The following is a 20602-nucleotide window of genomic DNA, read 5'->3' as shown; positions in this document are numbered from 1 at the left end:
AGAGATTACTTTGCATCTCACTCAGTTGGAACATATGACTGGCATAGTGACCATGAATTGCTCTGCATGTGTGCAAATTGACCTCCTTGTGGCATACCTGTGGTCAGTGTCGCTCTGTGTGCTGATGTCACTGCTTGTTTCACTGGCTCCATCCGTGTCCACCAGCCTCACTCTTTCATTGGCTCCTTGCTGGCTCCTCCCATTTTTGGTCTGCGGCCTCCTCCTGAGAGCCTCCCTGATCCGCCCCTTCAGTAACGTCCTGGCTTTGCTGGTCTGAGTCCCGTGCCCCATGTTCCTCAGGGCTGCAGTCCACAAGCCCACCTGCTCATCATCACTGGAGTCCCTGTTGTGCCATAACACAAACACTGGTCTAGAGAGACACGTGTGTGGTCTATCTATCAGTACCAACAATACACAGCAGCAATACACTCGTTCAGATTTACCATATTCTAACATATACAATATAATAATAATACGATATTACTCAGGGCCCAATCTCCAGGCAAAGGTGTTGACTACACCGATGCTCCACATACAGGGCTAAAAGGACAAATTCAGTTGCTAAGCTCTGCATGAATTGAATGAATTGAAAGATTTCACATCTACTCAAACTTCGTATCTGACGTGCAAGTTGACGTTTGGGTGTAAAACTGGGCCCACTCACAGCTCCTCCTCGCAGTCCTCCTGGTACATCATGGGCCCCATGCAGACGGCACACGCACCGCCCATGCTGTGGAGGCACAGGTGGCAGAACAGGCCTGTGGGCCAAGGGCACACAGGGCCTGTTAGAGCAGGACGCTGCGCTAGCGCCTCCAAGCGTGGGTCTCAACGGCAATGAACATGCAGGAAGCACAAGCTTGACAGAACCCCTGCACACCGCCCAATCCTGGGTCCAAAGTAGCAGCCAGCTCCAATCTCATGGGAATTTTGCTTCCTGTTTCTGTCTACTTTCTGGTTTTACTGTTCAAAATTAACTGGATCAGCATCTTGTGCCATTGATATGTAAGAGTCAAGAATGCCTGCAGCTTATTCCACAGATAGCTTGTGGGAGTGCTGCTTTCATAAGAGCTGACCACGCCAGATTCACCTTGAAATGCGATAGCCTACAGTGGGTTCAGACGTTAAGTTTGAGGTACCTTTGCACTGCGGTGTGATGCAGGCGAACATATTGGGGTCCTCCCTCCCTTTCGCTGCCTTTCCACAAGCCATGCAGTGAACCTCAGGGGCCTTGAAGAATTTTGCGATGCAAGACCGAGCAGGAAGGCTGTGTATAGGGAAAGCCAATGAGAAGCCTGGCTTCTGATTATTATGCGTACTATAAAACAACTACTTCTTCCCATTCCTGCCATCATGCAATCACTCCTTGACAAGTCATCAGTAAACAATCCACACAACCAACCAATCATCATTTATATTTAACTAATTTGCTGAAAATGGCTAAACTGTATAAATTCTGAGTGATAGCACAAAGCAGAGTGTACTACTGAACTATCATACGCGAACCTTCCTCCTATATCCCTGGAACAACCGGATGTCCACCCGAAACATGAGTGCAGTCACACAACAATTGCAAAGATGTGAATATCAAAGAGAGAATTAGGCTGCGTTGGATGGAAGTGCCTCACCAGGCCACCAGCCTTTGCAGCAGGGTGGCGTGGACCTCGTCAGCCTTGCTCTGGGCCACGGACCTCAGCAAGGCCTTCCTCAGGGAGGTACGCTGGCTGAGAATGCGGTTGTACAGGAAGAGGATCCTCTCCTGTGCCAGAGAGGAAAGGACATTAATACAGGTCTTAGAGAAATTACATATTGTTTCATTTGTTGGCCTCTGGGGGGCTTCCGTTTTGGCTCCTGTGAAGCGCTGCAGTATCAAGGCAAGGATGTTTCTTCAGCTCACTGCAAATTCTTTTTCTAGCACATATACATGCACATCTATTTACAATCATCACATTCAAGTGAGTTCCTTTTTTCTGTGATATCATCTCCATTTTAGTGATTAATGTAATCTTTTAAGGGAGTGAAGCACACATGTGGTGCCTTGATTGGTTTAGTTGGCGGGGGGTACTGTGTTTATGTGAAGCTTTTAGGACCTGAAGCATTGCTGATGGTGGTGCTGCTGTATAAGGCAAACTGTTTGACATTAACAGTATATAATATAATTTGTGGATATTATATATATTACTGTTAATGTAAAACAGTTTGAGTATATTATATAATTTTTATATAATTTGAGTATATTATTTAATTTTGTGGACCCACCTGTTCGCGTTTTGGATAGTAACTGGCGCAGATCAATCTCCGTAAACGGTTGCTGTAGCTACCAGCCATTGCAACAAAGAAGGAGAGACCATAAAGGAACCCTGTGGTGGAAAAGAGAATTAAAACTGAGGGAGGTCTGGAGACATAAACATCATCCTATCATCCCATGTTTTAAGATCCATTTTGTGTATTTAAAACAAAATCAGTGTTATTTCAGATGCAATATTTCAAATAAAATTGTATTGATGCACATATAGGTTCATAATTTTGAAAGATTTTGAACAGTGTTCAATTTCAATTTTGGTTTTCGGGACAGCACCAATTTCAACTTTGCTTGCCCTCCCTTGTATCATACGTGTTCATGCATCTATTTTGTCCCCTGACCACTAGATGTCACGATTTGCCAGTAAAGTACACCAAGCGCTCTAGCTCAGCACAGTTTAGATCAGGGGGGTATTTCACAAAGCATGATTACTGAATTAGCTGGATAAATGCACAGAGTAAAACCTGGAACCCTCCCGAATCTGGAACATGGACTTAAGTAGAAAGAGTTTCTCTGGGTTTTACTCAGTGCAGTTATCCAGCTAACTCAGTAATCCTGATTCGTGAAATTACCCCCAGGTGAATTTCCACGTTGGCCATGACCTTACCTATAATGAGGAAGCCATAGTAATCAGGCTCAGAGGGCAACATCAGGCACTTTTTACTCAGGACAGTGATATTGCCCTTCTGCAGGACCTCAAAAGAGGCCACAAGATCCTTGAAGATATCTGAGGCGTAGCCCGAACCATTCACTTGAACTGCAACCACAATAGGGGCTGGGGAGACACACAACCCATAATAGAGCTTAGAGCTGGAATACATTAATTTCCCAACACTTTATTGTACACAGTATTTTTTATTTCTGCTCTTTTGGGTCAAGGTTTTTTGAAACCATCACATCATGGATTATTAGAGTAATGAGTACTTATTTTGTCTGAGTATTTGTGTTTCAATTTGTTACACTTAATTTCTTTGAGGGATTACACAGTATTCTGTAAAATAACTTTTCTACACAAAACAGTTAGTCAGAAACTGGGTGGACTTATGAGTGTGTACACTGTGTTTCATATACAATACCACAAGTTGGGTCTCCTCCTATTTCTAACAGGACACCTGTCTCACCTCTGGCTACAATCTCCCCCTGGGCCAGGTGGTGCACTACATCGAATGCCCAGAAGACAACAAGGTCCAGCAGCACCACCAGGCAGCCCATGGCAACGTGCCTGAGAACAGACACTGAGCTGACGGCCGCTCCCTGTCTCTCTCTGGCCGTCAGGGTCAGAGAACCTGGGGACAGACGAAGGCACGAGCAGGGATCAAACCTCTGGGAGGCGCGCTGCACTGTAGGGTTGAGTCACAGCACCTCCCTTTAAAATAACCCTTTTCCTGCTTCATTTCCTCTACCTCTCTCCATTACCTGCCCTCCCTCCTCTCTTCTATTCCAGCACTTCCTTCCTGCTTTTCCTCGCCTCCACTATCAGCACTTCCCCGCCACCGCCCATCACACTTTGTTCATTCTTTCTGAGATCAGCGTCATTCTCACTCCCCCCCCTCCCCTCTTTCATGCTCACCTCTCCTCATTCCACTCAGCCCTTTTCCGCCCCCCCCCCCCCCATCTCGACTCACAAGGGCTGATGTAGGTGACAGCCTCTTTGTCAGTGAGCGGCAGCAGAGTTGGTTTCCCTTGTCTGGATCTCATAAGGTCTATCTGCACAAACTGTTCGGTGATGTATATGTTGTCAAAGTCGTCCTGGTGGAGGAACCTGCTTTTGTACAGGGCAGCCCTTCCCACGGGCACAAAAAAATCAACATGGGTGATATAAGCACATGATTGTATATTTCCGTGCAATTCTCTTTTATATGCAAGAGAGGAGATAATAAGATAACAAGACCATTTTTGAGCTCAGTTATATTAGACTCACTGCAGGTACATAAGCAGTAGAAGGAACAAGCCTACATATCCCAGCAGTCCCATTAACTCCTGGATGCGATTAAGGTCCTCGGAGACCTCTCCCATGATTCCCTGGGCCACCTGTTGTAGAGACTGGCTGCTGTCGAGTTGTGTGTCGAAGTGTATGGAGGCTGAGATGTTGAACTCAAACTCCTGCTTCATCTGCTCAAAGGCAGCAATAGTTGCTTAGAGAAAATAGTATGACATCAGAAACTGACCAACTATAAACTCACACATTATTCAACATTCAGTGCAGGCCAGTTTTACAATACCTCTCCTTACAATGAATAACAATGAGGTTTACATGGTGATCTCAGGTTAAGAAGATCAATAATGAAATGTAAAAAAATGTAATTTAAGTAAAAAAATGAAAGGCCAAAATCAAAAACCAAAATCAATGATCTTTTTTTTCTTGTATACACTGCCCTTTTTACCTTGTATGTTTGTTTTAGTAAACTATAACGATTGAACAGTTGTCTTGTTGATGTAAATTGGAGTATGACAGAAAACATATGCTTATAATTTTTTCTCTGATTGTCTCAAAGCATGATATACTACCATTAGGGAGTGCACATGGCATTTAGGGACGTCTTTATCTTTAATGGTTTGGGATGCTACTTACAGGCAGCCACTCTGGTCTTCATATGACTTGCTATATATTCAGGTATTATACAGAACATCTGTAGCACTGAAGAGAGAGACAGAGAGAGAGAGAGAGAGAGAGAGAGAGAGTATGCTAGAATTGTACAGCAGATGAAATACAATAGGAAACATTCATGTACTAAAGTCTGTTGTGTCTTCTGTGACCTATGTTATTCTATTACTTGCTTGGGTTTGTCTGCAGACCCATATGCTATCTGTCCCTAAGGGAAATACAGTTCAAACACTTTACATTTTTTCCCTCTTTGTCATCCTCCTTGTGTGTTGTTTCTTTCCAACCTCCTCCATAGTACTTAACCCCAAAAACTTCCTTATTTTGGCCCCCTGCTTTGACTGACATTTAGTCATTTAGGAATTCAGCCGCGCCATTGCTGCTCAGTTAATAGGTTTAATTTATGTGAGTGGAGTCAGTAGATGGTATTTGCAACCCTTCTAAATATTTAACCCTCCTGTTATGTTGCGGGTCAAATTGACCCTTTTTAAAGTTTGAAAATCTAGGAAAAATACTTAAAATTATTTTTTCAGTATGAAACTTCTTCTACTGGCCTTAATTAGTGTAATCAACATTTTAAATGAAAATGGTTCATTTCATGTATTTGCAAACCCCCCCCTGTATGGGGATTGACCCGGGAACATTTTTGCTGTACCTAAAAAATGAACAGAACAGGAGGGTTAAGAGTATAGCAGTAAGAAGGACAGGGAAAGTGCACAGACAGTTGGGCAGGAGACAAAGTATGAGAAACCGAAAGGGCGAGGATCAGTGGAAGTCAGCTCTATCCTGCCTTTTTTCTTTCTGCTCTCCTCAGACCAGGGTCATGCTTGGATTCACAATTAACGGTACCAGTTTGACTGGGTCTGGCCAGAAGCAGATATTATACAATGATACACTTTAAAAGAAATACAGACACGGCGAGCAAGTACGTCATACACTGTAACTGTTTTCTTCTTTTCTAAGAAAGTGCTGCTAGACATCTCGACAGAGTGGGAACCGAAGCCCAGTTTCTCTCACACCTTGTCACGCTGCAGCCAAAACAGTCGTCTCCAGGTTTAGACCACAATCCAACAGACCTTTCAAAAATTTGCAGAAATCCAAAGAAATCTATTTGGTTCAACTGCTTATCAAGGGAGCCATTAACTTGTGGTGAACCTAACATAATCACTGAGACTCTAGCCTGGGCAATAAATTGTCACACATCAGGGACCTTAGCAAACTAAACACTGGGAGATTTAAAGACCCAAACATTGGGCACCACAGAGAATGGGGAAAGAGGAAAACAACAGCAATGATAGAGACGTTGTACATGTGAATTACTAACTGATACCAACCCCGAGCAAGACCACAAAGGGGGCGAAAGCCATCCACCACATGACAGAGGAAGGAGAACACAGACAGGAGCTCCATGCAGTTGTCACGGGCCTCGTCGAATAACATGTTGCACTTCCTGTAGGGGGTACCCAGCTTGTCATTGCACACCTCGCCGATGTTGACCAGGAAGTGGAGGACGTTCCTCAGGGTACGAGCTAGGAGGGAGGAGAAAAAGAGTAGCGGGGGGGCCAAAGGGTGCAGACAAAAATGAAAGACCTGAAGTTTAAGAAAACACAATCTGTGTTAATACTATCAATTCGCCAATATTTTCTTAAATATTCTACGAGAACTATGCTTCAGTCAAAGTAACCCAGCCCATAGTCCACAATGACTGAAAACTAACCATTCAACTTACTGATTTAAGAAAACTGTATTTTAGAGGACCAGTTAAACAACTGTGTTTTCTCGAGGGGGATGAGAATTAAAGTGAGCTGTAAAACCCTGTGGACGGCAGGGCCTCTGTAGGTCACTGACTCACCCACGTGCCTCACCGACTCCGTTAAGGCCTTTACGAGGTTCTGCACCCTCCCCGCAACTGCATAGGTGTTCCTGGTAATCTGCTTTATCTTATTCAGCACAGCTGTGAGGGGAAACAAATGTGCCACGGTCAGCTGCCTTCACATGATCTGCAAAAAGATCTGGAGGACTGCTGATGTACTGCTGACGTTTCTTACTTACACATTCACATATACAGTACGCGATCCTCTAGCTGCCTAATAATAGTCTGAAGACGCCCTCTTAGGAAAGCCTATTGTACTAAAAAGCATCATCTGACTGTCCATTGAGTTATCTCGCTGTTAATATCCAAATATAAAACAATCCTTCATGTAGTCTTTAAATGGTGTAGGAGTCAACCATGTCACATGACTGCATTCATGAAACATAGATAAAAAAATAAATGCTATGCAAGTTGAAAATAGAAAGCCGGAGGACAAATCCAAGATGCTAAAAAAAAAGAATAAACCACAACTCACTTGCAGGCTCTCTTTTCTTCCTTCCCACCACATTACAGCCAGCTCATCTAATTTTATTAGTGGTCAGCCTCTTGCCTATTTAAACCCAAAAGCCCTTGTATCCCTCACAACAACATTATATTATGGTCTGAATGCACATGGTACCAGTTTACAGAATGTGCATGTCATTTACAATTTTTGAAACAGTGAATGTATGTCCAGATATGATATATTTACCACTTCTACATTTCTTGGCAAGCAAATGCTTGTGCATGATGTCATTACTCCCAACTTAACATAAAAATGGAATTACTGGACAGAAAATAGTACGTTTTATCACTTCAAATATATCACTTTCTGTTGTTACAAAACACAGGAAAGCGGCCAGTGTACTTACATCGTTTTTCAGAAAAACAATATAGCACTGGGCACTTCCCTGTGTTTTGTAGCAACAATATAATCCAAAACGATATGCGATTAGAGGCCTTGTGGTCATTTGATTGTTTTTCGAGATCCACATTTTTCTTGGACGCCTTGTCTGTATCTGACCTGTAGCCTACATTAAAAACGTGTGTTCTGAATAGGCACTCACGAAGCAGCGGTGCTCGAGCTCGCTCCATCAGCTGGCGGGTCTGATTCATGGCTAGTTCAGCCCCGCAAGCCACGCTGCCTGCGGCACGGTCAAAGTTCTCCAACGTGTTGGCTATGGGCCCCTGGACCACCAGGGAAAAGATCAGGAATAACAGCACCTTTTGTCCCTTCACTGGGGGCCAAGAAAAAAAAACGTCAAGGTAGATAAACTTTCGCTCAAAATTAATGTTGTTACTGAATATTATTTGTTTCTATTTAATTTTTTGTTACAGCTGCAAACTTTTTATGTTTAAATTCCATGGCATAGAGCCCTATATTTGCACTTCTGGAACAGTTCAGTCCTTCTTCACCGAGGTCAATATGTTCTTGCTTTCACAAAGAAACCAGTCAAAACATTTACAGTGCATTTACTAATGGGCACTTACTGGAGCAGAGCATCGGTAGCATGAGCATCACATTGCAACGGACACGGACTGAGAGGCCCATGCCGAATGCGATGAAGCCGGCAATGGTAACTGTAGTGATCAGACAGTACCAAAGCCCATAGTTCTGTAAGAATAGCGCTGTCATTCCGTACAAGGTGGTAAGAAACAGCCCAAACGCGAACGCGCCTAGACTGCGCATTGCCTCCATAAGTGGGGAATCGTGCGACTTCGTAGACTTTCGTCCATTAACATTACGTCTCCTTCCCACAGCTGTTTGAGCCCTGTACGAACAGCTGGTTTCTGTCCTTCCATTGTGGGCCATCTTTTCGCACCAATAAGTAAAGATGGCAAAATAATAGTTAAAGTACTGGAAATTGAAAACAAAACAGCAAGGTTATTATGCCTAATACAAATAAGAAAGCAGTATATATCAGCAACCTAATAAAACCACAAATAGGTAACAGCTAGGCTGCAATCATATGGCTGCAATACTTACATTAACGTTCGCTTCATCTAGATAACTAGGCCTACAACTAACATTGCCAAATAGGCCTACTTAGGCTAGCTATCATACTATTATTAATAGGCTGGTCAATCAACTTTCTCCTCGAGGCCTACCCTATCTGAAAAAAAATATTTCTATAATCAAAATATCCGTAAGAACATCATGTTGCCAAGTATAAACGAATTAAATGGGACTGAAGAATAAGAACACTTTGTTGCGTGGCAACCAAACAAGCTAACGTAATTCACAGTATTTCAAAATTATTGTGTCCGTAAAAACGCGACGAGCAAATTTTAGCTAATTTGCTACCATAAAATGTCGTAATTAACTCGGTAGATTAGGCTAAACTAAAGACAGTAAATTATGATTCAGTCAAGCAGGATCAGTAAAATAAAAACCGCGCATACCAGTAAGTAGCCAGGTACATTTAGCCAAATTCTCTTAGTGGCTACGAATTAGGCTATCAGGTAACGCTAGACATTTGCCCAATTGTTTGGATTAAATAAATTGTCATATCGCAATTTCGAACTAATTTTCAGATGAATTTGTATCCTGGTGTGTAAAATTACAACAAAGTATGGGAAAGAACGGCTGATTATATTTGGTAAAATAGACTTTAACACAAAGCTGTGCATTTCTTCTAGACATAAGCCCGGATATATCTAAGAAAGCAACCATACATAAGTACAGTTTAGTAATTTTTTTTCTGATATAGACTAATATTATCCAAGTCCGTAATGACAGGTTTGGTGGCCTATAAACAATCGTATGACCAGTGAAATACATCGACCTCTTCTCTCCACAGCCGTGGAGAGGATAAGCTCGCGGATTCTCCCGGTTTTCGCACACACATTTCTGTTCAGCAAGCCAAAAGAGTTCCGCCTGCGTCGGCTATGCATGGGTGCGCTTTTCGGAGCTGTCAGTGGTATCGGTGAGACATGGATCTGTAGCCTATAACGGCCTACGATAGCCTAGGCCTACTAATTTCACAAAACCATCGTCACTGAGGAGGCTACAGTAATGAGTGTATTTCTGCCTTTGTTTTGTAGCATTATTTTTTGGACTTATGTACAAGATCCCAATGTCCATCGCACTCAAAATAATTTTTGCCTGTGTTTTTGTCGGTGAGTTGGCTAATGGAGCTTGTTGTTTTGGTTGAAAATATAGAAGAATTGGGACTGGTTCCCGTTGAAAAGAAACCTGTTGAAACAGTACAAATATGTGAAGAGTAATTTCTAGTTATGTGGATTTAATGCAAATCAACAAAGAAACGATAAGAGATGGTTTGGTTTGAAACAGGTCAGATGTGCCTGTTTCAGCTTAATATAAGATTGGATCCATATTTCAGTATAGGCCTGTCATTTTAGTAGTAGTGAAACCTTGCTACTTTCAGTGATGAAAATGAGAGCATTCTCCCTGTCTGTGCTTGTGACAGGTTTGTGTGCTGTGGGTGGGGCACTCTCCACTTACTTCCGTTGTGCTGTTCTCCTGATGTTTCCCAGTATGCTTGGATCCCGGGGTCGAGCCTATATAATGCTTATTGTCATGTGTGGCCTCTACCAAGGTACATCACAGAGCCCCGAACCTCTTCTGGCTCAGTTAAAAATAAATTAGGAAAAATATATAGTTTGGCTGCTTGAGTGATAATGCCTAATGATCCTCATGGTCTTACTGCATCCTGACAGGGCCCATCTCCAATATCTACAACAACGTGCAGAACATAGCCTTCTCCATGGGCTGTAACATTGAACTGCAGATTGAGCACAGCAAGGTTATGTGGAAGGTGGTGATCGATCCCTTCATGCAAGTGATGCAAAGCATTGTGGTGGGTGTAGAGTGGGAGCCACTGGTGGTGAAGTGGAAAATTATAGGAAAAATCTGGAATGTTTTTCTTAATATCCTGCCATTGCACTGCATTTTTTAACCCCATGTACCCGTTGCTTTGATCGTGCTCTGCTGCATTAGGATGACAAAGGGAAGTTCCAGGATGAGGCAAAGAACGTGACCAGAAACTTCCAGAGCATTAGAGAGGAGGTGATGGGGGAATACGGTTACAACACCCTCAACCAGGAATCTGCCCTGAAGGGCAAGAGCACCCAAGAGATTTTTGTTGCCAAGACCATGCTGCGGTGTGAATGTGAGGTCATTAGATGAATACACTGTGCTGTTTGTCAGTTTTCACAAGTATGTCCATACACCCTTACAAATGTGACCTCATCAACTGTATGATTTAAATCATTATTCAACAGACCTTTTCTGTAATTCTGGGCCTTCCTATTATGTGGAAATGGGGTTGTGTATGGTCGTTTATCCAATTTAGTACTTATGAATATATATATGTTTTATGGCAGTTTAATAACTCCGTCCCATGGAGATAATTATCATCCTTTTAACCTTTGTTAAAGATTGTTTCATTGAAATTAAATTATAACAATTAGCAACATTTTCATTGTACGTCCAACTTCAGAAATACATTTTTTCACTCTACTCTCATTGTGCATATGTTAGTTTTTTATTATTATTTTGCTTCAGTGACTAATAACTAACATGATGCTACAGTAATAAAACATTTAATAATACATTTTATTAAATGTCAGTTGTTGTAGATTTGGCTTGGTTAAACTTGGGCTGTTTATGTTGTGTCAGATGTTGTACAGCAGGGGATAGATCGCTGTCGGGACTGGTTCCACTTCAAGTGGCAGGACTGTATGGAAACTGTCAAGGCCCCTCTGATCAGCCACTTGCTTTGTGTGCCCATGCAGTTTCACTTTCTTTGTGACGTCATGAGAGGTATGGAGTTCTGCAGCAGTGTGGAGAAAAGCCAATGGGCACAGTATTAACAATAATAATGATATTTTATGGTGCTTTTCATGGGTCAGGTCCTCTTTTTTCCATCAGTCATGACGCCTTGGTGCAAAAAGGAGATTCCAGTGGAGGGTAACTTTGGACAAACCTATGACAAGATAAACACCTCTATCAACAGTCTGGGAGAGGACTTCAGCACAGTCTTGGTTGCCAAAGTACAGTACAGCCATTTCTGTTGCCTCCTCTTTAATAGCCCTCAGTACTTTCTTGTCTGTGTTTTGATTATTAAACACTTACTAATAGTAGTCCAACTTCTTATGGTAATACAACTAGAATACAAGTTTCTAATCTTTGGCAAGCTACAATCCTGTATGTTTGGCATATTTTTGTAGCCAAAAAATAAAGACTGATCTCAATCGTATGATATTTCTGCAACTTAAACTTAATACTTATAATACTTAAAATACACCAGTCACTAATCTTATGTCCAGAAATGGTTATTTCTGTTGAATCCAAGTGATAAAACTAGACTGGGTAATTAGCTGTACGTTCATCTGTGATTAATAGTGAAATTTGTCTCTGCAGAAGACAAAGCAGCAGTCTTTGCTAGGGGTGGAAGTGTTACCAGAGGAATTCACAGAGGAGCTGCGTAAAAGCTTTCAGGAGAAAAAGGTCTTTGTAGAACAGGTGCTGGAGGTGTTCCAAGTCCTTCTCTCCTGTACCTTTGTCTTGATCTTTTACTCGTAAGTTATTTCAGCTTTTCCTCTGCCTTAGTACATATCTTTCCCCATGCTCAGTATGAAACGGCATACTGTATATACTGTAATTAATCATAAAGGAATCATGGAATAGTGTTTTCCTATTGCATGCTTTGTATAATTAGGTGAATCTGGTGTTTTAAGCTAGTTAAAGATAAAGTTGTGGATTTGGCTGCATTTAGTCTGCTAAATTGAACTTCATCTACAGTAAATGTGTGATAAATATTATATTGTGACAAGTAGAACAATTTCATGAAAAGGAGTTCTAAGTTTTGAATTGCCATACAATGTCTAATGTGTAACCAATTGACATAGTGAGAATTGCATTTAAATTCAATATAAAGGATTAAAACCACTGACCTTCCCGTCCCTCTTGCAGTGCTTTTGATTATGCTAGACAATACTGCCAAGCCATTCGCTTTGACAACAAGTATATAACCACTTACTTCAGACAGATCGACGCCCGTAGGAAGAAGGCGGTAAGAGGCTTAGTGGAAATGTTGTTCTTACTCAATGCATTAAATAACATTTTGGTCATTGTTTTCTTTTACATTTATATTTAGAGAGAATTTTATGACAAAAATAACTATATCAGGAATTCTCTTTAGGGCAAGCGGTACCTCTTACCCCTGAAGAAAGCCGAACGTGGCAATTTCATATACCCATGGAGTCTTTCCATACACCCCAGCGAGCTCAAGCTTGTGGTATATACATATATATATATATATATATATATATCTTTTTTTTTTACAATGACAGGGACGGCCCCAATGCTTTAAAGTCTCAGGATGTAACCCTGTCATGTTAAATAGATTTATGAGGAAATATGGATATAACGCTTCAAAATGTGCAATACGTAAAGCAACTAATCATTGGTCATTCTAAGTAATAAACGAGAAATCTGAACTTTTTTTATCTGTGCTGTCACCCACAGACTCTGGGCTTGCTGAAGGTTTGTGGTCTGGCCCTCTTCATTGGAATTATGTTGGCCATGGACTGGATCCTTTACCGCATCTTTGACATCATCCGCAGGCACACATTTACTGAGTACTCCTTCACAAGTGCGTTCTAACCCAATCCTGCATGGCCTATTTCAGCATTCAGGTCCATGATCTGGGTTTACGGTTGTGTTATTCACATTTGCATAATAACACAAGAGGCATATGTCTGCGATGAAACAGAACTAATTATGTACCTTTCAGTTCCACAAAAATTATGCTCTTAGCGTGAGACATATATTCTTTTGATATGTATGTTGCAATAGCAGTGGACATAGGTTGTTTTTGTCATATATTTTGTTCAAATATTTGAAAGGCACCCCAAATAAAAAAAAAAAGCTCTTAAATTGTGTGGACCACTCAGACATATTGACAAAAAAAATAAAACAGGATGGAAGAATTTGTAACAGCATCCTAAGCACTACACAGAATGAAACTGCTGAACAAAATGATTCATTTTAATGTAAATTATTATTATGTCTGCTGTATTCCAGGCAGTCATCAGATAGAAATCAACATTGGTGGACAATCTATGCTTGCAACTCTCCTGCGGAAAACCATTGGTGCCTTTAACACCTCCTCCAACTTAGACTTGATGTCCAGCAATCGCCGTACGTCACCTGTTTTCTAACGCTGTCCTCTACCAGGGAATTATGCACAGGGTCCAATCAGTTAGTACATTTGAAATCAAGCAGTTACCTGTGATTGATTTCAATTACTAATTGAAACTGAAAGTCAATTGACCCTCACATGTCTGATGGTACTTCATTAACAATTATTGATCCAAGTCTACACTTTGAAGACTAATGATTTGCTAATATAACTCTTCGCAGGCAGGGCATTTTTTGACCATAGGCTATTCCCCAGATTAGTTAAACTGTTCAATTTTTGTTTCTAAAAATTAATAATTCACCTGCTGTTAATCAATAATAATTGTGTTTTCTTCTTTCTGCGTGTTGCTGTTTGACTTTTTGCTTAAATTGTGCGCACAGGCTGGACATCGCCTTCGCCATCTGCTGTGCTTCTCAGTAAATGCTGTCTAATGCCGTCTTTTGGCTCTGAAGCTAATCACTGTTGCTTAATGTTTGACTAAGCAACGGCTAAACAGGCCTTCAGCATACAGTTATGTGCATTCTGTGTTGTGACCCTTCACCAGCCATTTGCTTCCCCTGCGCAGACTGCCTGCCTCAGCCGCGGGCCCTCAGCTGGGAGGAATACCTGTGGGCGACAGGACCCGTGCTAATAATGGCCCTCATGTGCTGTCTGCAGGTGTACAGCAATCGCCTGCGCAGGGTCATCTGTGCTTTTTACTTTCCCAAGGTGAGCCAAAAAGTCCTTTGTCCGTTTCTGGCAAACAATAGATTGGCGGTCACAAAATTAATCATTGTCGTGGCCAGGCCCAGATTAGGCCACTGTTCCACCTGGGACCATTGTCACCCAGAACTTAAATCCTTACTCTACCTAGTCTTTCCAAAAGGGGAATGCTGGCCCGTGATGTCACACTGGATCCTGCCCAAGAAAATTCAGAATGTGGAAACCTGCTGTAATGACGTGACAGAAAGACTGAATGGAGCTGATTCACAGTAGTCAGATAAATACAATAAATGCTAGGCACACGTCATCTTAAAACGAAACTTAAATATTTATTAATTTCTCTGGACTGCTTTTGTGTTCACCTGTGTTTAATCAACTCATATCATCTTTTTTGTTGCAACCTGAGTAGAGTTGTGCGGACCCCAAACAGTTAGCTAGCCAGCAAAGTATCAAGTACATACAGTTTATATTGACTTGGGATAGTTAGATATACTATGTAGGATCAAATTTAAAATATTAAAATAATGGAAGGTACACTTGATAAGTAATATGTCGACCTATATTTTAAAACTTATGAGTACGTTAACTTAAAAAGTATGTTAAGTGCATAAGTATTCACACCCTTCACATAAATATTTGGTGGAAGCACCTTAATGTCTCCTCACAGTAACACGTTTAAGGGATTTTAATGCTCGTAGAGACTTGGTTTTTGGGCAGGTCTCTACAAGCGTTGCACACGGTTTGGGAATGATTTTTGCCCATTCTTCTCGGCAGATTTGCTTCAGCTCTCTCAGGTTGCTTGGACATAGTTTATGGACAGTTTTGTGGGCCACAGATTTTGATGGGGTTCGAGGTCAGGACGTTGATTGGACCGCTCAAGGACATTCAATTAAAAAAAATTCTGGAGCCACTCCAGTCTAATGTTGCTTTGGCTCAGTGCTTTTTGGATCATTGTCATGCTGAAAGTTAATTTTGGCCTCAGCCTCAGATCAAACTTTATCAGAGTGAAGCAGGTTTTCTGCCAGTATTTTCTTGTCCCCTGCACTATCCACTTTTCCTTCAACTCTGACAAGTTTCCTAGCCTCTGACAAACAGGGGCATTGCCATTGCGTGATATTCCCACCTCCATGATTCACTGTAGGTATTCATATATTCACTGTTCATTGGAACATGTGCAGTCTTTGCTATGTGTCAGGCAAAATAATTGCCATTTTCACTCAAAAGCTCTATTTTTGTCTCATGTGACCAGAAAACCTCTTCCACATTTTAGTTGAATCACTTTTGAGATGTGATGTGAGTGTTTGTGTGTGTGTGTGTGTGTGTGTGTTTGTATGTTTGTATTATGTGTGTATATTCATGTAAGTGTGTGATGGGCATTTGGATGATTTTCAGTGCTTGAGGGAGTACACAAAACTAGTTTGTGTTTAGAATGTAGGGGTGAAATAGGGATGTGAAGACACACAACATTATTTGGACGTCTATATAACTTATTATTAGAGTATATCAGAGTAAACTGTACATCTGCCCACCGAAAAATAGACCAGATGGAAGCTCTTTCGGTCAGAGATTATATATATTGTGCTGTCTATCGTTCTAATTCCTTCAGCATATCAGTGAGTGGAAACTCGAATCATTAACTATAGTTAGCTTGCTGCATAAACCATTATGCAATAGGCCTACACATTAGCCTTATTTTTAGTAAAGAATATATAGTCTATAGCCTGTGCTGCTCACAATGGTATCCTAGTCTCATTTGAAAATGACAATGTCCAAAAAAAATACCAACGGATTATGTTTTTTATAAACAATTTTGATTCATTAGGATTCTATTCATGCTGCCACCATGTTGATTCGAAACCCCCAGAAATGAGTGGAACTTCACTTGAGTGTCATTGTCTGTATCCTTGACAACGGCTACAATGTTGAACACTCCAATGCTTTAGAATCACAACTGCTGCTGAAATGCAGACTGTGAAGCAAGGATTTTCAAAGCCAACATTATTACCCATAAAGCAACAGACTGCTAAAGCTGCAGTTGATGAAACTAAATCTGTCAAATCATTTACATTTATTACAAGTATGTAATTTTCTTCAAGCAATATAGAGTGCTTGACCAATCCTTGGTGTGTGTGTGTATATGAGAGAGAGAGAGAGTGTGTGTGCAAGTGTGTGTGTGATTAGGTTGAATGTTTTCATTGTTCTTATGTATTCTTTCTGTCATCTTAAAGTGGGTTGCTATTATATTTTGTCAGTTTTTTATTTATTTATTATTGCGGAATGATTTTGTACTTTTTTGTAGTATGGCAGCACATTTTCTCGCTTTTAGACCATTGATTCTTTTTTCAGTCAAAGGAAAGGCAACATTTTTTTCAATCAGCTAAAACTACCATGATCTTATTCTTTTCAGTTTTCACTTCTGATGATGCAATTTTATGAGCGACATATTTCTGGTGTTAGCCTCACAAATGCACTGCTTGCATTTAATCCTGGCCTTAATCCTGAACCCCTAACATTCTTTACCACGTGTGATTATAAACAAAATTCAGGACAAAATTCTGTTTTCGTACTCCTTTATTAGATTTGTTGCACATATGAATTCAACAACAACGTAAAACTGTTCTTTTTTAAATTAGGCAAATAACTTTGAGAAGAAAAGCACTCAAAGCACAGTAATTATATCCAGTAGTATTTATAGCTGAACTGGATCTTTCCTATGACCATTTCCCTGTGGAAATGGGGTGAGATGTGACCTTGTCAGTGGCTGTGCATTCACTAATTACCACTCGTAAGAGCGGCATCTTGATAATGCCGTGAATACACATGGATATGCTGGCACCTCTCCCAGGCAAGCCTATGTTTATCAAGCGCCAGCAGGAGAACATTTATTATTGTTCAGCTTTTTATTGTTGCCCTATGGTCATAGCATGGGAAGGTTTGGACAAGTAATGGATTCTTAGTCCTTTTTGTCAGTCATTATAAAAACAAGTGAAAGTAAACAATGTCACACAGAGTGCCTTTCCTGCATGTATTATTAATTTATTTTTTGTGTTATTATTTACTGTAGGTTTGGAATCATTAACTACTGGTTGTCTTACAGAGGGTTTGCAAATAGTTCCCCAAAAGATGGAGCGTACGAGATTGATTAGACCTTGAAAGAAAAGCAGTTCATTCACAATCTAGTTTGTGTGAATGAGGTTTAATTTAATTTATTGCTACCAGCCTTTTGAATGGTTGTGTCATGGTTGTGCCTCCTCTGTTCCCGCCTCCCCCATAGTTTTTGTCCTGTCTCGCGCCCCTTAGTTTGGTCTGCCTGCGTTTCGTGTCTGGTTGTTAATTGTTGTGGTAATGGGTTAATTATGTGATCACATCCCACACATGTCTGTCTCGTTATTCTATTGATTGTGCATTATGTTCTCCTGTGTCTTGTTAGCCCCCTGTGTATTTAACTTCTTTGTTTGCCTGAGTTGGGTGCTGGATCCTATTGTTGTGTTCCCTCGCTGTGTGTTCCCTGTACTTTTGAGAGTTTCTAGTTCCCTGTGTTTCTAGTTTTCGAGTTTCCTGTATTTTGAGTTTTTGAGTTCCTTGGGTTGTTATTTTATTTTCAAGCATTTTTTGTGTTTTTTAGATTTGCCCCTTGTGGCCTCTTTGTTCCCTGTTTGTTTTTTTTTGGTAGTAAAGTCTTATAGTCTTGTATAGAACCCTACCTTTTGAGCCTCCTGTGTTTTTCTCTGCACTTGGGTCCTAACCTGCCAAAACCCTGACGGGTTGCTTGTGGCTTGCTAAGTAGTAACAAGTATTCAATTCTGAATATGTGCAGTGTGTTACAGAAAAGGAACAACTTCTGAATAGCCCAGTATTAAAGTTTGCATAGGAATTCAAGTGTTCAACATACAGTTTAACCTGTAGAAGTGTGCACTGGATGAACATGGGCATCTATGCAATCTGGTAAGAAATGCATATTCACATTTGTGTCCAGTAAAGCTGAAAGGGCTTACTGTAATAGCATTAGACACCCTGTAATGAGCCTGCTAATGTTGCAGCCGTGCACATTCAGTGGGATTACATCTGTATTGCCGCACTGTATCCATTCATACTGAATCAGCTGAAGTGCCGTTATTATTGCTACCCCCTTTCATTATGTTATTTAAAAAGATTGCCTCTAAATCAAACACAATTAAACTAATGCAAATGGAGTGGTGAAGAGGGGAAACTATTGATGCACACTTCAGAAACACATTATCTCAAAGACATGTAATTGTCAATCCGGCTGTAGTTCTATCTTCCTCACTTGTCCAGCCATCAAAAGTAATTAAGATTCATAACCTCAGTTCTAGTATTTATTTCAGTATTTCAGGGTATGATTAATAAATTTGAAACTTGAAAAAATTAATGAGCGCCTTGTTAACAGACAAGACTCAACATTCTAGATGGGTGTTCTTCTTTTAAATTTATCCTTCAAATCTTGTTTTAGGAAGAAGCCTGAATGTCCAGGAACATGCATCACATTCGCTGCACAAATGTCATGACAAATGTGTACACTTAAGTGCAAAATGCCACGTGTGTAGATCTTTAATTTTGGCCAAAAAGAGAGCCTGAGCAGAGTAAATACTAGACTGAAGTTCTGCATCTTCTGTTGTGCTCATCATATGATTGCGTCTGTATCTGCTCCTGTGTGATTGGTTAGCGGGAGAAGAGGCGGGCTCTGTTCCTGTACAACCTACAGATCCAGAGGCGGATCTCATATCTGGACACGCAGCGCAAACGTCTCATGAAGCGTGGGAAACCGCAGAGGACCGTGAGTACCCTCTGTGCTATGGCCATTCATTATCAATCGTCTATTGTAGCTTTACAAATACAGTATTGGTACTATCCTCAATGGCCTTAGTTGTTTTGGGTGTACAGCTGAATCTCAGTCATTTGAAGGAATAGCAAATGACTGGTTGATCATGTACAATCATATTCTCCCTGAGTCTTATCCAGACATTGACCTAACTGGGAAGCCCTTTCACAGCACAAAAACCACACAGTCAACTGTTGTACAGATTTCCACTCCCATCCAACAGGTCATGCATTGTGGCACAATCTTTATACACCGTTCTTTTTTCATGATAATGAGGAATCATCTTGCAGAAAGTATTAAATTGCATGTTTTACATTTTTTTAAATGCCTTATACTGCATAATATCTCTTTGTTATTTTATGGACATTCTCAAACTTCCTGTCTCCCCTTACCTCATGTTCTCTCTCTCACTCTTTCTTCTTCCCCCTATCTCTCAGGTGCTGTCCATCATTTCCTCTGGATTTGGGAGGCTAGGCTTTAAGCTTCAGTGGTGTTGTGTTTGTGGGGAGAGACAGAGAGGGAACCAGGGTGTGGAGTGTAGCGTTCAGGATTGCCAGGTGGCCTACTGCCCTCAGTGCTGGAGAGACCTGGGCAGGGTCTGCTTTGCCTGCACCTCCTATACCCAGTATGACATTGATGAGAGTGAGAGTGATTCTGATAACAACTATCCTGAATAAAAAAAATAATTTAAACAAGCACCCATTAGCATGCATAATTGCACACATCTACTACAAACACACACACACACACACAGTCACACATGCACAATCAGATGTATACACAAGTAGACACACCAGTAAGCCTACATACAAAGACATGCTCAAACACACACATACAATTGGCACTTTCTTGTCTTTTTTAGTAAATACTGGATTTTTTAAACTTTTAGTTGCAATATGAACATGTGGCTTACCTCATGTGTGATAATTTATCGTAAATGATGCTCTGAGGAAAAAAGGTGATATGTATGTTTTAGGGTCAAGGCCTTAGTAATTTTAGTAATTTAGTAATAGTACTTTTAAGCCCATTTTGGACACTAAGAAAATGCTTGAAGGAACAAGATAAGGGCACATTTATTGGTAGCATTTAATATTATTTTCTGATTAACAAAGGTTATTATAAAGGTATAGTTAAATGA

At 40.8% G+C, this 20602-nt stretch overlaps 2 protein-coding genes and 1 long non-coding RNA gene across 3 annotated transcripts in view; 2 read left to right on the top strand and 1 right to left on the bottom strand.

Moving 5' to 3' along the window:
* LOC135264273 (uncharacterized) overlaps positions 1-5139 on the top strand; it is a 12883-nt gene extending 7744 nt beyond the window's left edge. The window contains exon 3 of the long non-coding RNA XR_010332648.1: positions 3407-5139. This is a non-coding gene — a long non-coding RNA (uncharacterized LOC135264273). The remainder of the gene's footprint in view (positions 1-3406) is intronic.
* The window catches only part of dcst2 (DC-STAMP domain containing 2), an 11948-nt gene extending 2257 nt beyond the window's left edge, over positions 1-9691 (bottom strand). Inside the window, exons 1-14 of the mRNA XM_064353044.1 lie at positions 8245-9691; positions 7821-7991; positions 6754-6855; positions 6236-6430; positions 4872-4937; positions 4221-4434; positions 3925-4082; positions 3421-3585; positions 2907-3074; positions 2257-2357; positions 1626-1756; positions 1137-1264; positions 665-758; positions 98-343 (exon numbers count right to left, since the gene is read on the bottom strand). Coding sequence (XP_064209114.1) covers positions 98-343; positions 665-758; positions 1137-1264; positions 1626-1756; positions 2257-2357; positions 2907-3074; positions 3421-3585; positions 3925-4082; positions 4221-4434; positions 4872-4937; positions 6236-6430; positions 6754-6855; positions 7821-7991; positions 8245-8566 — 2261 coding nt within the window. The 5' untranslated portion in view covers positions 8567-9691. The remainder of the gene's footprint in view (positions 1-97; positions 344-664; positions 759-1136; positions 1265-1625; positions 1757-2256; positions 2358-2906; positions 3075-3420; positions 3586-3924; positions 4083-4220; positions 4435-4871; positions 4938-6235; positions 6431-6753; positions 6856-7820; positions 7992-8244) is intronic.
* Positions 9503-20602, top strand: dcst1 (DC-STAMP domain containing 1). Its single transcript, XM_064353055.1, has 15 exons — positions 9503-9680; positions 9799-9873; positions 10185-10313; positions 10435-10574; positions 10715-10886; positions 11396-11539; positions 11648-11769; positions 12140-12297; positions 12692-12791; positions 12921-13016; positions 13247-13373; positions 13805-13921; positions 14488-14630; positions 19309-19419; positions 19902-20602. Exons 1-15 carry the CDS (start codon positions 9518-9520, stop codon positions 20139-20141), a joined length of 2037 nt encoding a protein of 678 aa, XP_064209125.1. The 5' UTR covers positions 9503-9517; the 3' UTR covers positions 20142-20602.

The sequence above is a fragment of the Anguilla rostrata genome, chromosome 1, assembly GCF_018555375.3.
Source record: "Anguilla rostrata isolate EN2019 chromosome 1, ASM1855537v3, whole genome shotgun sequence".
Classification (NCBI taxonomy): Eukaryota; Metazoa; Chordata; class Actinopteri; order Anguilliformes; family Anguillidae; genus Anguilla; species Anguilla rostrata.
This window is presented reverse-complemented; position numbering and strand designations above follow the sequence as displayed.